The sequence below is a fragment of the Gadus morhua genome, chromosome 19 (genome assembly GCF_902167405.1).
Source record: "Gadus morhua chromosome 19, gadMor3.0, whole genome shotgun sequence".
In the NCBI taxonomy this organism is placed as follows: Eukaryota; Metazoa; Chordata; class Actinopteri; order Gadiformes; family Gadidae; genus Gadus; species Gadus morhua.
In genome coordinates this window covers 7,491,924-7,511,804 of record NC_044066.1, presented here as the reverse complement: position 1 = coordinate 7,511,804, position 19,881 = coordinate 7,491,924, and the positions used below count along the sequence as shown (strand labels likewise).

At 44.1% G+C, this 19,881-nt stretch overlaps 1 protein-coding gene across 4 annotated transcripts in view; it reads left to right on the top strand.

Annotated features, from left to right (window-relative positions):
* Positions 1-19,881, top strand: part of ptpn13 (protein tyrosine phosphatase non-receptor type 13) — a 63,234-nt gene that overhangs the window by 21,026 nt on the left and 22,327 nt on the right. For all 4 annotated transcript variants that reach the window (XM_030341591.1, XM_030341594.1, XM_030341593.1 and 1 more), the window contains exons 8-15: positions 5,454-5,546; positions 7,893-7,992; positions 11,788-12,010; positions 12,440-12,514; positions 13,699-13,870; positions 14,286-14,436; positions 14,731-14,869; positions 15,657-15,809. In XM_030341591.1, coding sequence (XP_030197451.1) covers positions 5,454-5,546; positions 7,893-7,992; positions 11,788-12,010; positions 12,440-12,514; positions 13,699-13,870; positions 14,286-14,436; positions 14,731-14,869; positions 15,657-15,809 — 1,106 coding nt within the window. The remainder of the gene's footprint in view (positions 1-5,453; positions 5,547-7,892; positions 7,993-11,787; positions 12,011-12,439; positions 12,515-13,698; positions 13,871-14,285; positions 14,437-14,730; positions 14,870-15,656; positions 15,810-19,881) is intronic.

The following is a 19,881-nucleotide window of genomic DNA, read 5'->3' as shown; positions in this document are numbered from 1 at the left end:
TCGGTCGGTATTATGAATGATTAAAAAAATAACGAAGGACTGGAAGGTCGGCCTTCTATTATAACAGTGGGCTGAGTATGATCCCCCCCGAAACCCAAATATTGTTCTCCCTCCCGTCTCCCAGAATTCCTTGCAGTATGAATGAGGCCTAATGGAGCGCACAGGACTTACCAGGCCTCCTCTGTGTTTTGCTTGGCTCGGTGCTTCCTCCCTTTTCCTTTTTTACCCCTCTCTTCCTTCTCTTCTCCTTCTTACCCTTTCCTGTTCTTCTCTCTGTGTGTGTGTGTGTGTGTGTGTGTGTGTGTGTGTGTGTGTGTGTGTGTGTGTGTGTGTGTGTGTGTGTGTGTGTGTGTGTGTGTGTGTGTGTGTGTGTGTGTGTGTGTGAGAGCAGGAAAACGATGGCACAGCAGTGGTCAATGCGCTCAGGTTTCACCCGGTTACAGTCTGCCCCCGGTTTCTTTCCCCTCTCGCTGCTGTGTATGTGTGTGCACATGCATGTGTGTGCACATGCAAAATTAACCCACCCCACCTATTACCACCACACCCACCCCCCCATACCGCCTACACCTCTCCCCCCCACCAGACTGTGCCAAGGTGCTGCTGCTAGTCAGCCGGCGTGGAAGGTTTCCCGACGCAGGCTGTAATTAGAGTCATGTGTAGCGGATGAGGGAATTCCAAACGTTATTGTGCTTTCCGGGGGCTTGGCGGACGGGTCTCGTGGCCCCCAGGCCCTAACTGGGGCAGGCTGGGGAAACTCTGCCTGTGTGTGGCGGCAGCAAGCGGGCCTACCGGGGCTGGGAGTGGGAGTAGCCTGGGAGTAGCATTGTGCTGAGTAGCATAAGGCTGTGAGTTGCATGGGGGGTAGGGCTGTGATGGGTGCAGCACAGGGATGGGTTCAGCTTACCTTTGGGAAGCTTTGTGCTGGGTGTAGCATAAGGATGGGTGTAGCTTACCTTGGGGAAGCTTTGTGCTGGGTGTAGCATAAGGATGGGAGTAGCTTACCTTGGGCGTAGCAGTGTGCTGGGTGTAGCATAAGGGTGGGAGTAGCATGGGGGTAGCATGGGATGGGTGGAGGTAGCATGATTGGACTAGGTAATGCATTGATTTAGGTACAGCATGGAATTGGGGGTAGGGTGCTGTTGTAGCATTGGGATGGGTGCAGTATGGGGATAGCATTGGACCGGATGTGTCATGTTTTTGGGGTTAGCATGAAACTGGGTAAAGGGTGACTGGGTTACTGGTTGTGGCATGAGGGTTTGCGACGCATTGGCTTTTGGGTGGTGTGGGGATAGCATTGGACTGGGTGCATCACGGTGTTGGGGATAGCATTGAGCTGGGTGCTGCATGGTGGTGGGGGTCCGATGGGGAAGTGGGCATCATACAGCAAACCAGCGGTTTCATAATGAGTAAGTTGTTCGTTCTCTCTAGCGAAGAAAAAACAATGTCAACCTCGAAACCTAAACTCCCTTCCTGCTAAGCTGTTGTTCGTTACATAAATGTATGAATTATCTCGCAGCACGTGAGTTGGTCGACGTGAACTTCAGCGATTTCAGCTGCAGCATTACTAGGTTCTAAACCGCACGGTCTACACACAGGGCGGCGGGCTGTAGAAGAGCCGGAGACTCTCTCTATACTGCTGGGTTTTCTGCTGAATCAAGGCAACGCAGAGTTTGCAGTAGGCTATCATTATCCATTTCAGCTCTTTCTCTTTTTTTTCCCTCTTCTCCTCGAGACCACCAGACTGTAAATAACCTCAGTGTCTGAGTTCGCGTTGCTTTGAGTGGGAGCAATTAAAGACCATGAAGGCTGCGGAGGAGGAAAAAAGAGAAAAACAAAGCAGAGGCACTGAAAATAATAAGCAGGAAAGGGAAATGGACCGAGAGAAAAAAACTAAACGATGAAATAACTTATTTTTTTTTTTGTCTTTGTCTTGTTTAATATTTATAGATGTTTTGTGTTAACCTTACTTTGTCTCTTATAGATTACATGGGAATATCACTTTAGGCTAGTAGAAAATGTGTTAGAGGAGAGACTGTCCGCTGATTTTGCCCCCCTAGTTGCGGCCCTCTCTGGCCTTGTCCCGTCCATTGACAATAATTTAACTGATTACGAGAAAATGAGCTTTCCCTTCACATTTTTGGGACCTTGCATCAGAAATAGGGTCCTGGCCTATCATAAACAAGCATTGTTCATGCATTTCCCATTTAAACACATTAAACTTTGGAGTATGAGTATGTTGAATTATGAATTCTAGATTGAATGCAACTTTTTAAAGTTATTTTTGTATTGAATGTGGGATCTTCCATCAGCAATCTAGTTGTCTGGCATAGCCTCTTGTCTTACTGGCCAACCAAATGCTACAAAGCTTGTGTAATTATTTCCAATTAACTGGATGCTTGTGTTACACTTTAGACCTCAGACTCTCTGTCCCTCCCCAGTATATTCAGCTGAATGTGTCCTCATTACAACCTATAAGCTTTAGTCAGGTTAACTGGCCCCAAAGTTATCCATTAAGACAGCGGTTCATCCATTACCTAGAATAACTTAATGCTGAACGCTGTTCGTCAGAGGGGTTGAAGAGAACTTCAGAGGCCAGCAGTTTGACTACCTTGTAGCCTCTCTGGAAATATGTCATTCAGGGACTTTGTAGCTTTACAGCAATGCTAGCTGCACACAGAGGCCAGTGGGTCTACTCTGCGGTTAAAGGAACCGCCTAATATGTAACATTTTATCATCAAAATATCTACAAAGGACTGGCTTTGTTGAGTTTAGTTTTACTTTGTACCTACATTATCCACATTGTTTCCAATAATGTTCAACCACAGAGTAGTCTGTTGTTTTATTCACGGTAACAGTCTGTTACATTTGGTCGCATGTCGATAACGTGCTGTGCCCTTTACCCCCTTACTTTCGGTGAAATACAGTAGACTTAGTCCAGTAGAGAGATGATATTCTAATAGCGACGTAGCTTACAATGATGTACTATTTTAACTAGTGGCCCATGAAAACCACCAAGCTTATGTAGTGTTTCCCAAACATAATGCGCTTGGGCGGGTTATTTTTCATTTTATCATCCATCCGAGAGAACGATGCCATGCGCGGTCGATAGTGTCTCCCATACATTTACCACTTTTTTGTGATGGGGAAAAGCTTATTTCATTGTAGAACTGCGTGTCACATATTGATTCGCTCCACATCTCTCTTCTCACACCAACACACTGATAACGGTCCGTCTGGGAATGAACTCTCCTCTCCGAGCACCCTCTGAATCAAGACATGATGCTGTTAGGCTTTTCCCAGCAGAGAAAATGGCTGGCTGAATTAATTAATAGAATCAATCCAGAGTTCGAGGATCAGTTTGAGGGATGCCAGAAATACCAAAAACCTCTAATCGAATACACAGCCTAAATCTCAACGAGACTCTTGTACTCATTGATAGTTTGATCAACTCAGGAAATGTACACATATTGAGATTGTTTAATCTGTATTACATACACATACATGTTCCTGAAACACCAGAGTTTAAATGTCAATACACTTCTTAACCTGCTTATACTAGTGTACAGCTAGCAGGATACACTTCTTAACAGAAACAACATTTTGAAATGTCGGACGCCTCCAGTTAAATTGCATTGTAGTTAGGCTTTTAGTTGGGTACTGTCATTTTGGAAGAATTTGACCCAACTATTTCTCTAGTTCTACTGTCCGACCGTCTTGTGGGCACGTATACGTAGACACATGGGACTCCTAGCTCCAGTGCTCAATCCCCGCGCCACTTTGTGGTATTTATAGCATGAATATTTGTAAAAAATAAATAAAACGAGACACTTTCAACAGGCTCATAACGTTCTTTTGTATGATTGTTTTGACCAGGGATAACGCTGGGCTACCCCACGATTGAATAACTCAAATATGGTTATCTACAGCTGAGTAGAGTTAACATTATGTTACTTGCGGTAAATTATTTAGATTGAGATTACATTACGTGAATAAATGTGACTAGATGTAAAGTGAATATAACCTAGATACCTATACTCGTCCCCGAACAAGACCCTTATCTGACTCGCATCAGAAAGTCTTTGACTGGCAATGGTGGTGAAGACCACCACTGCCATATTCCCAATGTTATCCAACTACTTATTTTGTTATTGTTTTGATTGAGAGAACCCTAGTGGCAGAGATGACATAATACACCTTTAAAAAATATATAAAAAGCTCTATCATTATTAGAGCTTTTATTTATGTATATACTTAAAGGGTGGTCGGAGGCAAGAAACATTTCTTGTGGTGGTATTATTAAACTGTTGAAGCCAACAATGGCTAGGACGGGTGACTTAAACTGCAGGCTATAAAGCTTCACTAACAGTCCCCCCAACCTCAACCACTAAACCCCTTTTAAATGTTTGAGGATGTTTTAGTCCTTGTATGTGTCATATGAACCCATTTGTTGTGCATGTATGTGTGTTGTTGAATGTGTTTGAAACATCCCTTTAACACATGATTCATTTTAACAACTGAAACTAATACCGATTGGATGACGACAGACCAGTTCAATCGTTTTTCCTGAAATAGCTGCTCAATCACTTCAGCTGTTTACATGAAGAGAGACGCATCTAGGGTTTGAACTAGTTTGCCAATAGAGTGCGAGTGTATAAACCACTGAGGAATGCCATTTATCTAAACTATGTTGTGGTACCAGATACTCGGGAGCCGGACTTTCAAGTTCTGGAAGAGAGCAAACAAGGAAACTGGAAGCATTTTAAACGCATGACTATTTTTACAACATCATGCCCGACCTGATCTGCTCGAAGAGATAGTGTCCCTAGGTAAGAGATTGGAGTAAGGTCAAATCAATCTATTCAAATGATTTCATGGATCTTTCCATGGCTTATCTGACATGCTAGTGGGTTACAGCTGGTTAAAGGAAAGTTTCAGACTTGGCCACATCCTGGTTAATTTATTGCACAGGTGTTTTTAAAGACCGCTTTCGCTAGATGGCTTTTCAGTCCTAATGCCCACACTTAAAAATCTGAACTCTGTGCGAACTGAAGTTGTAAAAATAGACGTCTGCAGTGAATGTCTTTCCGGTCACTCCTTCTTTCTTTCTGCGATTCTTTCTTTTGGGGAAAGAGAATTGGTCAGGGATGATTAAGGAAAATGTCCGCACCAAAAATAGTGTAGTACTATTTCCATTTCCTCATCCTCATCCTCATCCTCAATATCAGAAATCAAACCGTGCACGACTAAACCTGAATGCATGAGAGTTTCCCTCCTCCCCCCTCTACCACTGTACATTTTTGGATGACCCCCACTACTCACCCATGAACAGTTACGACTGTTAAAACTAACACTGCATTCCATTCTCCCTGTCTGTCCGACCTTCTCCCCCTCCCCCTCCTCCTCCTCCTCCTCCTCCTCCTCCTCCTCCTCCTCCTCCTCCCCCTCCTCCTCAGACCCGCTCCACACCCACCAGCGTTACCACAGCGACTACAGCTCGTCCAGCGAGAGCCCCTCCGTCACCTCCTCCGACCCCGAGTACAGACAAGGTACTGATGATGATGGTGGTGGTGGTGATGATGATGATGATGATAATCAGCGCCTCCATTGTTGTGACTCCCATCTGATTGGGGCTTCATGAAGCACCAGTGCATGGCCCCGTTGGTGCTTGAGAACACGCCACCCCTTGTGGTTCCGTCTGCCCTCGTGGGTCTCTGATTGAAGAGGTTGCAAGGTGGACGTTTTGTCGATTGTTATGATGTGTACAGTAGGAGGATATGCATCACGCCCAGCCCGATTGGAGGATAAGGTCGGTCCGTATCGGCTAACCGTCTTTAGATAACTATCCTCTGGAGCTGAGCTTGAGTTTGTTTTTATTGTTTTTTATGAATTATGCATTATTACTATAATGGCTGACGTTGTTGCGATAGATTTAAACATGTATTTCTGTCTGAAGAAATGTACACGCCACCATTTACGCAGGATTATTGACAGAGAGCATTGCGTTGTTTAAGTTGGGTGAATCCCAGTTGCGTGTTTTTCAAGTCACTTTACTTTGAGTTGTTTCATATCACCAGCCTCAATCCGTTTCCCAGTATTGCGCTGAAGAATAAAATGAATTATGTCGATCGAAAGATTCTTTCCAGGAAATGGCACCATCCTTGCCATTTTGATATTGTCATAACAGAAGGTTAAACCAACACTCGGCTACAGAACTTGGAAGACTGTCTTCTGGGGCTGTATTGTTTGTACTGCAGTGTCAGGTTCATGAGGAATGATATGAGTTTGGCGTGGCTGACTCACACCCTTGCTAGCTGTATGAGAGGAGCAGCAGGGTCATAGCTTGGATAACCATGTGTCACTTTTGTTTTTGCCAAGAACTGTTAGTACAGTAAGTACAAACGCTACAAAAAAAAGTTTTCTTTGAAGGAACAGGTTTTTTTTTCTGCGTTCTACACCAGTGACTATAAAATTGATCAAAAAGTTAACTTGAAGAGCAAAGCTTCTCAGACTGCAAGTGCTAATAGTTTGCTTAAAAAAAAACGATTAAAAAATCCAGACATATATCACTAAAGGCATGTTTTGTCTTGACGGATGGTGGGCAGTTTTGAAAACAATATGTGTAAGAGAGGATTTTCTATGCTTGAGTTTTTAATTTGTTTATGTTATGTTACTGCTCTGCTATTGCACAATACTGCTTGGATCAGATCCCACATAAATATTGGAAATCACCCCAAGGCAACCGTCCGAAGTACCGGTATTTGCAACGATTTAATGATTTTGCACGTCCAACACATTGCTCAAAAGCCGGTGTTTATTGATCTTATAATCGCTATCTTAGCTTAAGTTTACCACATGACTAATAAATCCCTGGAATACTGTCAATTAAAGCAAACGTAAATGTCGTGAGAAAGGTAGCATTACATTCTTCCATGTATAATACATTTGTGGACCACAAGCCCCTTCATGCCCTAGATACAGCAGCTTCTGTTTGTTGTGTTGGTGATAAGTCTGGCTGATGGGAGTGGCCAAGGGCGCATTATTTAATTTCTGAATCAAGCGGCCCATTGTAAGACCCACTCATTTGAGCGCTTCCTTCTCACACGTGTTCGTGCAGGTCGTCTTGAAAACGTGTGCGGGTGGACGTGTTTTGGTTTCCAGGGATCTTCTGACTCCCTCGCTTGACAATATGTTACCTGCTGCAGTGCCCTGTGTAGTCATTAAGTGTGACATCTCAACATATGACCTTGTCCCTGCAATAATCACTCTAGGTTAATAATAACAATAAATTGCATTGACACAGCAGAAACATTGTGTACAAAGTGCTTCTCCATCACTGATGTACATATTGACATGTGTTCGATCACTATGTGGGAATCAAGTTTGTTATCAGAGGGTGCATACAGGGTTGTGCGTCTGAATCATTATATGTATGCGGTGATATGTGATGTGTTTGTCATCAATATGGCCTGTGCATCCTGATCCTCCTTTTTTGAAACACAGGAGCATTGCAATGTGAGCAATAGTGTCGGGGAGTTTTTTCTTATTAGCCTAGGTAACGATACATTGACGTTCATTTAGGAGTCTTTACAGTACTACTTAAAGTCCTCCAAAACGAGTTCCACCAGCAAAACATCCCATGATGCACTGTGATGTTCTAGCTCATATGTACGCATGAAGTTGGTTAGCCGAATGCTTATGTTGTTGTGTGTCTGTGATCATACTATGTAAACATGGATGTGGTTGTGGTGTGTGTGTGTGTGTGTGTGTGTGTGTGTGTGTGTGTGTGTGTGTGTGTGTGTGTGTGTGTGTGTGTGTGTGTGTGTGTGTGTGTGTGTGTGTGTGTGTGTGTGTGTGTGTGAACGGATGACATCATGCCATATTTCCTCCCTCAGTTAAGAAACCGGAGGAGGGCGTGAGGCGGTATGGGTCCCAGGCGGCCCTCGCCGACCACGACGCTCTGTCCCTGGCCAGCCACAACGCATACAGGCACAGGTAACACACACACACGCGCACGCACACACGCGCACACACACCAACACACGCACGCGCACACACACTAACATGCGGACACACACGCGCACACTCACTAACACGCGCACACACACCAACACGCACACACACACACCAACACACACGCACACACCAACACACACACACAGATATCAAAAAGCACACAGACACCAACTTGCACACATAGACACCAACATGCACACAGACCCCAACACTTGCAGGAAGATACCAACAGACAAGAGAGGCCCCAACGTGCACACACAGACACCAACACAGACGCAAAGACACCAACACGCACACATAGACGCCAACAAAGACACCAACACGCACACATAGACACCAACGCAGACACAAAGACACCAACACGCACACGAGCATACAACACTGCACACACACGCACCCACATGCGGATAGACACCGACACACACGTGAACACAACCGAACACACGCACCTAGATGCGCATAAACACAACACAAAATCACACACGTACATAGACGCCGACACGCACACGTGCATACACCACTCCACACGCACACCAACATTCACATAGATACCATAACACAAACACACACACGTGCATAGAAACCAATACACAAACAAACACACACACACGCATAGACACCAATACACACACAGATTACTTTACACACACACACACACACACACACACACACACACACACACACACACACACACACACACACACACACACACACACACACACACACACACACACACATAAATAAAACAGTTCAGACATACACACGCGCCCACATCCACCAACGCACACAGGTGTATCGACCACAACACACACATGCATAGACGCCAATACCCGCACAAACGTACACACAGACACCAACACATGCACCCACATGAAGACAGCCACACACACATGCACACACACAGACATCCACACACGCATTCAAAGGCATATGCACACGCATAGACACAAATACAACACATGCACACAAAAACACAACTGTACACTTCTGTAACATACGCAGTGTTCATCACTTCCAGACTTGAATGCAGAATAGCACATAAGGCCTAACCCAGCCATAACTTATTGATGTATCTAGTATGTTAGGCTTATCTGCTTATTTCAGAACCGAGATTCGATTTTTGAGTGAACGTAATGTGAACATAAAACGTACTTGCTCTGTGCTACATATTTCACATGTGTTCTTTGTATCAGAAGGGTTTGTTGGAACGGGTCTATTGACTGTTTTGGTTAATGTGAGTTTCACAGAGAGGCTGATATAAACCATGAACCATGATTTATTGGGGTCAGAGCTTCTTGGGATATTGCGCAGTAACTTTCAAACCGCTTCTAACATCCAAAAGTCCTAAAACGATAACTACATGGGTCTAAGCAGGAAGAACTTGTGTCTGTGAGAAAGTACAGTGTGGATTATTTGGTATTGTATAGCAGTAACTATATAATACAGCACATTACTACAACGATGTAAAGAAGTTATTGGAATTTCTCAGGCTACTGGAGTTAAACTGTGAAAGAAATAGCCAGCATATCATTCTTATCGTGAGACAATGTTTTACAGTCTGGTATCGTAGTGTGTGATTCCTCTCCGATAAGAGTGAATCAGAGTTAATTCTGGTGTCAGTATGGGCGTGTTATAAAATGCTGGTGATTTGCATGTTGTTGTTGTTTTTTTTAAAAAAAAGTTGGAAACAATAGCTCCATTTATCCTTTGGCCTCTGTTCTCACGGCTGGTATGTAAAGATTGGATTAGATTGGATTATTTCAGTGGGGGGGGGGGGGGAATGGAGGTGTGTGTGTGTGTGTGTGTGTGTGTGTGTGTCTTAATTAAAACCTTCATACTTCAGATTCATCTTTCCTTTTGCGGAAGACGAGCACATTCTTGTAAAACTGTTATATTAGTGACTGAACGCATGTGCGCTGGCATGCAACCATCTGTAAGGGAAGTCCATGCATTCTTATCCATTCATGCGTGGCAGACAGCCTAGTCCCATGCATTTCCTGAGCCTGGTCAAACGCCAGTGAAACCAAAATAGTGTTTGTTTTGTTTGAATCATCTCGGTGTGTCTTCTATGATGTTGAACATAGAAAGCTGTGCCCTTTGATCACTGTTGCTTATCAATAGTATAATTCAGGAGAACCTGTATAAAATCTGATGAGTTTGTCTTAGCCAACCAGTTTGTGAATGTTCTAATCACCTCCAAACTCAATCCTATTCTATTTGTGATATGTCACAAATATTCGGACATCCAAGGAGGGTACAGTACCCGCAGGGTGTGTTTGTGGATGTTGAGCTCCGTCTGGGCGTCGATAGATTTGGATGTCCGTGTCTGAGAGAGGGTTAAGCTTCTCGGTCACCTATAGTCTAACAGCAAGGTGTGTGGCGCGTTTCATATGCAACCTCCCTCATTAGAACGCTTATACAATCCACCTGTAAAAGTGCAAAAATAAGTATCACAAAGTTGGCATGGACCGTAAACATGGCCATGGGGATAATAAGACTCCTTCTTAGTACTTGTAGCCAAAACCCTTTTTTTTCTTTTATTCTCATAGTGATCAAAATCGATCTGAAACAACGGGTTCACTTAGTTAAACATTGAGCAAATCCTCAGTTCAGGCTAGCGGTGAACGGGAGACTGTTGAACGAGTACCACACGTCGAACCAGAAGGGAATTAACTTGCAGCTCTATGAAAGTATTTCAAACATTTCCAAAATACTCTGGTTGGTTATCTTTGAGGTGTGTCTAGCAATGTGAATATGTGCGTGAGCGTTTCATAGTTGTGGTCATAGTTCCATAGCTCCCCCTGTTGGTAAAAATCAGTCATCAAAAATCTTTAGTCCCTGAAATTGTTACAAGATGATGAGGACTGCAAAGCTTATTTCTGAAGTGAATTTGGATTGTGTGTGTGTGTGTGTGTGTGTGTGTGTGTGTGTGTGTGTGTGTGTGTGTGTGTGTGTGTGTGTGTGTGTGTGTGTGTGTGTGTGTGTGTGTGTGTGTGTGTGTGTGTGTGTGTGTGTCAGTCACACACACTCTTACTCTGTGTGTGTGTGTGTGTGTGTCAGTCACACACACTCTTACTCTGTGTGTATGTGTGTGTGTGTGTTTCTCTCACACACTCCCACTACTCTGACTCTCACTGTCTGTCTGTGTGTTTGTGTGTGTGTGTGTGTGTGTGTGTGTGTGTGTGTGTGTGTGTGTGTGTGTGTGTGTGTGTGGGGGGGGGGGGGGGGGGGGGGGGGGTGTTGGTGGCCAAGCAGGTTGATGGCCATGCCTACCCGATGATGTCAGCCAATGTAGAAACCTCACTCAGCAGAGTTGTCTATCTCTCTAATCTCTGGGGGAGAAGAGCAGCACTGCCCCCTGCTGCTGTGTCCAATCCTCTAGAAACCTCTGTCTCTGTCTGTGATCCAGGATTCCAATGGACGTACGTTGTCATGGACAACGTACACTTCCATTGCCTTATCCGAGTCAGCCTTTGGGAAGTGTCAGCCTATGGGAAGATTGTTGTTATTCTTTGTGTTTACATTTTAGGGAATATAGCAGACTCTTTTATCGAAAGTGTCTTTGGTCGGTCATTCACACACCGACCGCGGCGTCCACCATCGGGAGCAGGATAGGGTGCCTTGCTCGGGGACACCTGAATCAAACTTGCAACCTTCTGGTTTCAGGCCAACCCTCTCTACCTCCTGAGCTAAGCCGTCTTTTGAATGGTGCTTTGAAGGATCATCCTCAACTACCATCGCCCCCCCCCCCCCCCCCCCCCCCCCCCCCCCCAGGTTGTACGATGGGCCGGCGTCAGACGAGGGTCTGGCGGGGGCGGAGCTTCTCCTGCGCAGCCAGGAGGAGGAGGTGCAGCGGCTGCAGGCCCACCTGGCCGTCAGGCTGTCCCGGGCCAACCTCTACATGCCTGACGAGATGTCGCCGGCGTCCCGCGCCTCGGTGGCGGACCTCCAGGGGGACCCCTTCAGCACGCCCACGCACGGCCAGCGCAAGGCCAAGGTGAGGGAGTGTGGGTGTTCAACCGATCCGCGATGTTCTCTGATGGTTTGACCACGTCGATTTCTGCAGTACTCTCCGGGGCTTTTTTCATCGTTCGGATATTAGGTTTAGGATTGTAACTGTTTTTATTTTTATTTTAGATCGTACAGTTGCTTTTTTTTTTTTTTTTTTTGGTTTCTTGTAACTTTGAACACTTTCTTTTCATGTGGGTGCTTCCCTGGCAAAATAAACCTTTTCATGGGGAATCACAGTGGCCTTGTGTCTACCAACTGGTAGATCAAGGCATAAACCCTTCCAGGGTTAGGGGTTGGATTCCCACCGAAGCCTAAGAATGTACGACCCACAGTTTCGGTCGGCGCTTTGGAAAAATGGCTGTGATTACAAAGCAATGTTCCCAATGGCTGTCCTGTGTTTCTGTCTGGCCTGCAGTCTTTCTACGGCCCTGAGTTCGTGAAGATGACAAGCGAGCCTTGTGTCTCCTTGACGGTGCCCTCGTCCATCATGGTAACGCTTTAACTTCAATAATAATACCTTTTTCTCCTCATGGCCCTATTCATGGTCAGGGACAAACTCAAGATGCTTGACATTGCATTTATACAATAGAACAGACGGTCCAAATGTCTGTGGATTATCACTTAATCAAAGTAAATATCAGCTTTATTATCTATTCCAAAATATGTTCAAGACAAATGGAGGAATCAAAATTGCCTTTGTTTCTGTCCAATGGTGCAATGAGTAGAAGGGATAAATGAGGTAAAATTATATCAAATAAGTAATAATTACAATAAATATATTCTAAGAAACAGTAGACATCGAGGACATTGAGTGACCTCATCACGTTCTCACATTTTGTTTGAGAGAGTTGGGAAACCATCATGACTGAAATGTCAGGGTCTTCTAGCTTTGCTGGGAATTATCATTCCTTAAAGGTCAAATACCTGTCTGCGTGATCAAATCATCATAACCTTCTCTCCTGGCTTCACTCGGCAGCATTACTTCCATGTACCGATTCTGCCAGAGAGCATTGAGTGTGAGCGCGCCTGTCACGAATGTAAACAACTGCAATATAGCGCTTTGTTCTTTTGGATTCATGTTAGTCGGTTAGGGTTATGGTGTTTATGAACAACATAACAGTTTGGACAACATAACCACACAAGCCCTTTTATAAAATGTATTTTCACAAAGACCAAAGCGTTGTAGCCATTGTTAACATTCCTGAAAGGGGCATTCACTACAAAATGATCTTTCGCAGAAACGGCACAAAATAATATCGTACATGATGTTTTCCTGAAGCCTTGAAAGAGGGTTGTTTGATCACCACAGACCATGATCAACATTTTAAAAGGACATTAACCCATTTTGTTCACCCAGACAAAAACGCCACAGTAAGATTAGATAACTTTAATTATACCCAGAGGTAGATTTGGTGTGCAGTTAAGTGAGCTGGCTTTCTCCACACATTACAGACAAGACATTTAAGACACAGTGAATATAATAAAATCACAGCAGTAGTGAAATGGAAAGTGCAAGTAATGCATCCTATTGAATGACAGGGATTTGATGAGGGGGGATGATGATAAAATTGTATTATTAAAATTAGTAAATGTGTTTGCTTGTTAGACTTTGTGTATTCATCTCCACCCTCTTGTGTCTCCCCCCCCCCCCCCCCCCCCCCCCCCCCCTTACAGAAGAGAGGCAAGGGCGAGGAGGTCCAGAGGAAGGTGGGTGTGGCGCTGCTGAACGGGCAGCGTTTGGAGCTGGGCTGCGACCTCAAGGCCGTGTGTAAAGACGTGCTGGACATGGTGGTGGCGCACGTGGGGCTGGTGGAGCACCACCTGTTTGGCCTGGCCTACCTCAAAGGTGTGGGGGCGTAGGGGGGCTGGTGATTCTGAGCTCGCGACCCATAGGGTTTGGGTTCATGATTCCATGTTCTAACGATATTTTGAGTAAAACTTGATTGAATGATTGATCAGATATAATATTAATGTTGCCTTTTTTTTATGGATACAAAATATACAAATTATTTCATAATGCCATTGGCAAAATTTACAATTACTTATGAAATGGTAAACATTACAAGAGAAATATGAGAAGAAAATAACTAATAATAGATAACATTCTTTATTATATTCAACATTATGCAATGTCTTTAATGTTGTTTTTCTTGCAACTTTATTGCAGCATTATTGAACATTTAATTGACAGATAATTCCAACCATTGTCAACGGCAACCATCCATATCTAACCCTTCCTTCTCTACCCCCCTCCTCCCAAGATAACGAGTTCTTCTTCGTGGATCCTGATGCCAAACTGACCAAGGTGGCCCCGGAGGGCTGGAAGGAGGAACCCAAGAAGAAGAAGTCTGACGTCCCCTTCAACCTGTTCCTACGCATCAAGTTCTTCGTGGACGACGTCAGCTTCATACAGTAAGGACTAAAAGTCATCGGTTAGCCTTCAGCATGAACGGTTGACGTCTACAATTCTATTTCAATACTTAATTTATGCCAAGAGAGAATCTCACGAGGCAAACAGCTAGTTGTTGCATATTCAAATGTTGACAGAACAGTGCAAATCTAGAAAGAAAAGTTAATATTTGCATGATGAAATGCAGAGAGAGTGGACCATTCCAATACTAGTAGAAGTAAATATGATTATAAGTAACAATGATGCAGTAGGTTAATGAGTATAATTTAACTACGACATGTTCGCTACACCAACAGGCATGTGATGACGAAACACCAGTACTACCTTCAGCTGCGGAAGGACATCCTGGAGGAGAGGCTGCGCTGCGACACAGAGAACGCCATGCTGCTGGCCTCTCTGGCCCTGCAGGCAGAGTTCAGCGACTACCAGCCCGAGGTACGCCCTCGCCTTACCACGGCATCACCTCTAGGGGTTAGGGTGTGGACTCCCAGCCCAAAGGTCCTGGGTTCGATCCCTTATGTCCAAAGTCATGTTTCTAAAAATATAAAAGTTGTGTCGGGAGAAAGGGTTGTTTGATGACTAAATAGGGGCATACACTGTTCGTTTAAATAAAACGTCATATTCTTACTATAATTACATCCCCATGCTTCCATGTATTACTTTTTACTGCATGGAAGGCAAAGCAAATTTATTTATACAGCCCCATTCCAACATAAAGCTCTTACAGAGTGCTTGGCCCATAATGTAAAATCACATTTAAATGAACTCAATACATAACAATAATCTAAAGGACAAATATAAAATCAACATATGTGAAGGTAAAATAACCCATGCATACTTTATAAGATAATTAATGTTTGACTGGATGTAGGTTCTCTCCTTGAACAGAGGAATTTCACAAATAAACTAGCGGGCCTGTGTCTACAGTCTTGGACTGAATACATAAGACTTGTATAAAGTTTCACATAAGAGATCCCATAGAAAAGGCAATAAACCAAAGCATATTGCACATCTGGGTCAGAGCTCTGTCCTATCGTGGACAGATGTTGGAGTATAACAATCCAGTCGATATCAAGTGTTCCCAGAGTACGTCCATTGATAACCATTGGTGGTTGCCACAATATTCAGATATGTAAATGTGAGTCTAATGTTTATTATTTCAACGTGACGGTGTCTGTTTATGAGGAGATATTAATGCATGTAGCGTCTTTGGGTGTCTCAGCTGCATGGGAAGACGTACTTCAGGCTGGAGCACTACCTGTCCGTGTCGGTGCTGGATAAGATGGAGCAGGCGGCCGTCAAGGAGAAGCTGCCCAGGCTCCACAGCAGCTACTACGGGGTACCCGAGGGCCAGGCCGAGCTGGAGTTCCTCAAGGTCGGGCACAACATACACCAACAAACAGCAGCACCATTTTGAAAACATAGTTGGAGTTGGTTTTCAATATTTTAGTTCAGAATGTATTTTGAGCATAGAGAGAATGAGATCGGATGGTATTGCATCCCCGGAAGGATTGGCACCTTGTTGTGGTCTGGGGGCTTGCGTGCCTCAATGACCCCAAGAGCTATACCGACAGAAGCTTAGGCTCCTGGTGGGGTCACCCAAGTCGGTCAGGTCGAGGGAAAGAGGTCTGACAAAGTGCAATCCACTGGTCCTCCAGGTTGGGGGTTGAGCACAGGGCTAACAACCCAGTCCCGTAGAAAAAGTATTGTTACGGAAACGGCAACAAAGGAAAAAAACAATGTGTACATGGGCCTCCTGAGTTATCGAAAGATAATAGAATGAATGTCAGTAATGAAAGCCGTAAGGAAGCTACTGACAAGAAGGTGGGTGCCCTAAACACAAAAAGCAAGGGCTGTGGCATCATGAATGGAAATGGAGAGAGGCTGTTAGAGTTATGTACCACTTACAACCTTGTCATCGGAGGTACCCTATTCCCACATACCGACGTCCACAAACTCACCTGGTGTTCCCCCAATGGGAGAGACAGGAACCAGATAGACCATCTAATGATCAACGGCACCTGGAGACGATCACTCTTGGATGTTAGAGTCAGGAGAGGAGCTGATGTCGGCAGGGACCATCACCTAGGCACAGCAGTGCTTAAGTTGAAATTAAGGAGAGCTGGGAAGAAGATAACAGGACAGCAACATTTTGACGTGGAGAAATTACATGACCCCAAAGTGAAGGCCGCTTTCATACTACAGCTGAAAAACTGATTCCAAGCTCTGGCAGACACGAGTGACAACACACAAAAAGGACCTGATAATGCCAACATTAAATGGGAACAGATCAAAACCGCTTACACCAATAGCAGTGAAGTCTGCCTGGGAATAAAGTAAAGCAGGGGTTAATCTAAACCGGGAAAGAGGGGCGCTGCGCCTCCTTGTTTCAACCCAGCGCCTCCTTGTCGAAAATTTTAAATTACTTAAAATCTCCCGGAATGGAGAGCGAGCGAGCAAGACCGCGCACAGGAGACAGACGTGCTCCTAACCGCGTTCGCATCTGTGTAGCGAGCGCGCAGCGCAACAGAGAGGGATCTAGAAACTGTGCATGAGGCAGTGTGCACGTGAGCCTCAGGCGCCTCCTGATTGGCCTGGATCGGTAAGTCAACCAATCAGTTTACAGTGTAGGCGGGCTTTTACCTCTTCTCCCGAACCAAATTGATCAGTTCAGTGAATCTGAGAGTGTCTGAGAAGAAAGAAAATATAGCGTTTGGTGACTAGGGTTAGTTTACAGTGTTTTAAAATACTAATTTAAATAATAAAGAAAGTGTTCTTCCAGCAGGTTCCCGAAGTACGTGTTTTTTTTTCTATATACCTTACTGTATGTAATGTTCTGCATCTATGGTAACTTAGCCATTTTGAGTAATTTGGCCTTACTATACGAGTCAACATACTGGTCCTTCACAAGCCTCAGAATGATCCATTTCTACCTCAAATTTTCAAAAGCTCCGCACCGGAGAAAAACCCCTGGGAACAGAAAAGTGTGGATTACAGCAGACACCTGGAACGTCATAGCAGATAGGAGACCCCTTAAAAAGAAATTAATGGAAGAAAGAATTAAAGATAAATACAAGCAACAATATAGGGAAACCGACAGAACAGTTAAGAGGATGACAAGAGAAAACAAGAGAAATTATATAAACAGTCTTGCAGACCAGGCAGAAGAAGCAGCAAACAAGGGAGAGCAAGGTAAGGTCTACAAAATCACCAGAATAGTCTTCGGTAGGTACCATAGAGCTATAGATACGCCGATCACTGACAAACGAGGGCAAACTCTTACATCACAAGCAGAGGCAAGGTGGGCTGAACACTTCAGCGAGGTCCTAAACAGACCCCCACCAACAGCAGAAACAGAGATACAGGAACCTGAGACTGTCCTTGATGTTAACACTGCACCACCAGAAGAAAAAGTTTCAGCCATCAAATCACTCAAAAACGGAAAAGCCCTCGGGCAAGACAAGCCAGGTCGGCTTAGCTCGGGAGGTAGAGCAGTTGTCTTGTAACCGAAAGGTTGTTAGTTCAATCCAGTAGCGTGCGTTGCCCCTTCATTTCGGTGGGGCAGAAACTACTGGCGTATGACCACACCCACAATCTATATATATTTTGAACGTGTTTATTTTGAGCTACATTAAAACATGTTAACTAAACTAATTGTGAGTAAGAATTAAAAATGAACTAATAGCCTAATGTTACTGCACGCTTTTGAAGTGCCATCCGCAACACTCGTCATATGATGTCGGGATAATTAGAATAGCCTATGTGCAATGGAAACACCAACTCTGCAAAGTCAAAAATTTCAAAGGACAAATTCGACATTATAGGGAAGTTATTTCTTCCATATTTTATTTTAACAATCTAACAACAATCTAACAACAGGCTTAGCAAGTGCATTGCAAATACATGAAAATTAGAAGGGTAGAAGTCAAGCAGACCTTCGATTTGTAACTTGGCCCGACGATGTGTGCAAATCTCTCAATAACAACACTTTTGAAATCAGATATTTCTCAATAACAGCTGTATCAGGTTTGAAATCAGGTATACAATTTTAATACCTGGTGAAATAAATAAATAGTCTTCAATGCCGAAAGATACAGGCGGAGTAATTCGATTTTAAACAACAGTCATAGAATATGACCATGGGGCAGACTACTTTACAACCATATGGGCGTCTTATAGCGCGGATTGCAAAACCCTGCAGCCTGCAGGGTTATGCGAGAAACATAGGGAAAAAAATTAACTTGGAGCAATGATTTATTTGTTTTGGGAGCATGCTTTTGCAGGGAGTTCGCCGCCCCACCTGCCCTTATGGACGGCACACGCCTGGTTCAATCCCCAGCTCCTCCTAGCTGAGTGTTGATGTGTCCCTGAGCAAGACACTTAACCCTAACTGCTCCTGACGAGCTGGCTGTCGCCTTGCATGGTTGACTCTGCCGTCGGTGTGTCAATGTGTGTATTAACTGATGTAAGTCACTATGGATAAAAGCGTCTGCTAAATGCCCTAATAATAATAATAATAAATAATAAGACGACCTGAATGAAACCCAGAACTTTCAGCAAAACTGCTCAAACCACTCTTCACATCAGTATGGGAGGGGAAGACGATGCCAAACGACTGGTCAAAGGATGTAATCGTAAAGATCCCCAAAAATGGTTCCTTAAAAAAAACTGCGACAACTGGCGGGAAATAACCCTTTTGTCAATTCCAAGTAAAATACTTTCAAAAGTCAGAATACAAAGAATTTCAGATGCAATCGACAAGCAGCTCAGAAGAGAACAAGCAGGGTTTCGGAAAGGAAACCCTGCTTCGGAAATTTTCACTCTGCGCAACATTATAGAGAAGTGCACAGAATGGCAAAGACAGCTTTATATCAATTTTGTAGACTTCGAGAAAGCATGACGGCATACACAGGGACAGTTTATGGCGCATTGACAAATCTGTTGACATCCCGTGTCAACAGATTTGCACAACAAATAGGACTGAACATAAGCCAGAAGAAAACAGAGGTGATGACCTTAAACACACAAAATCCCCCACCTATACAAATAAATAGAATAAATATACCCACAACAGAAGAGTTTTGATATCTGGGAAGCACTGTAAGATATGATGGAGGAACAGGCAATGACATCAAAAGCCGACTCAACAAGGCAAGAAACATATTCAGAATGATGAACAATGTGTTGAAGTCCACGAAGTATAGCATCAACACCAAACTCAAGTTATACATGAGCTGTGTTCTCTCCACCTTATTATTCAGCTCTGAATGCTGGAGGATGACAGAGAAAAACCTTTCCAAGATCTCTGCATTCCACACAAGAAACCTCAGAATAAACTTACGTATCTTCTGGCCTAACACCATCTCCAACCAGCAATTACTTGCTCGGACAAACCAAGAAAGGATAGAGACCATCATTACAAGTAGGCAAGATTGACTGGACACATC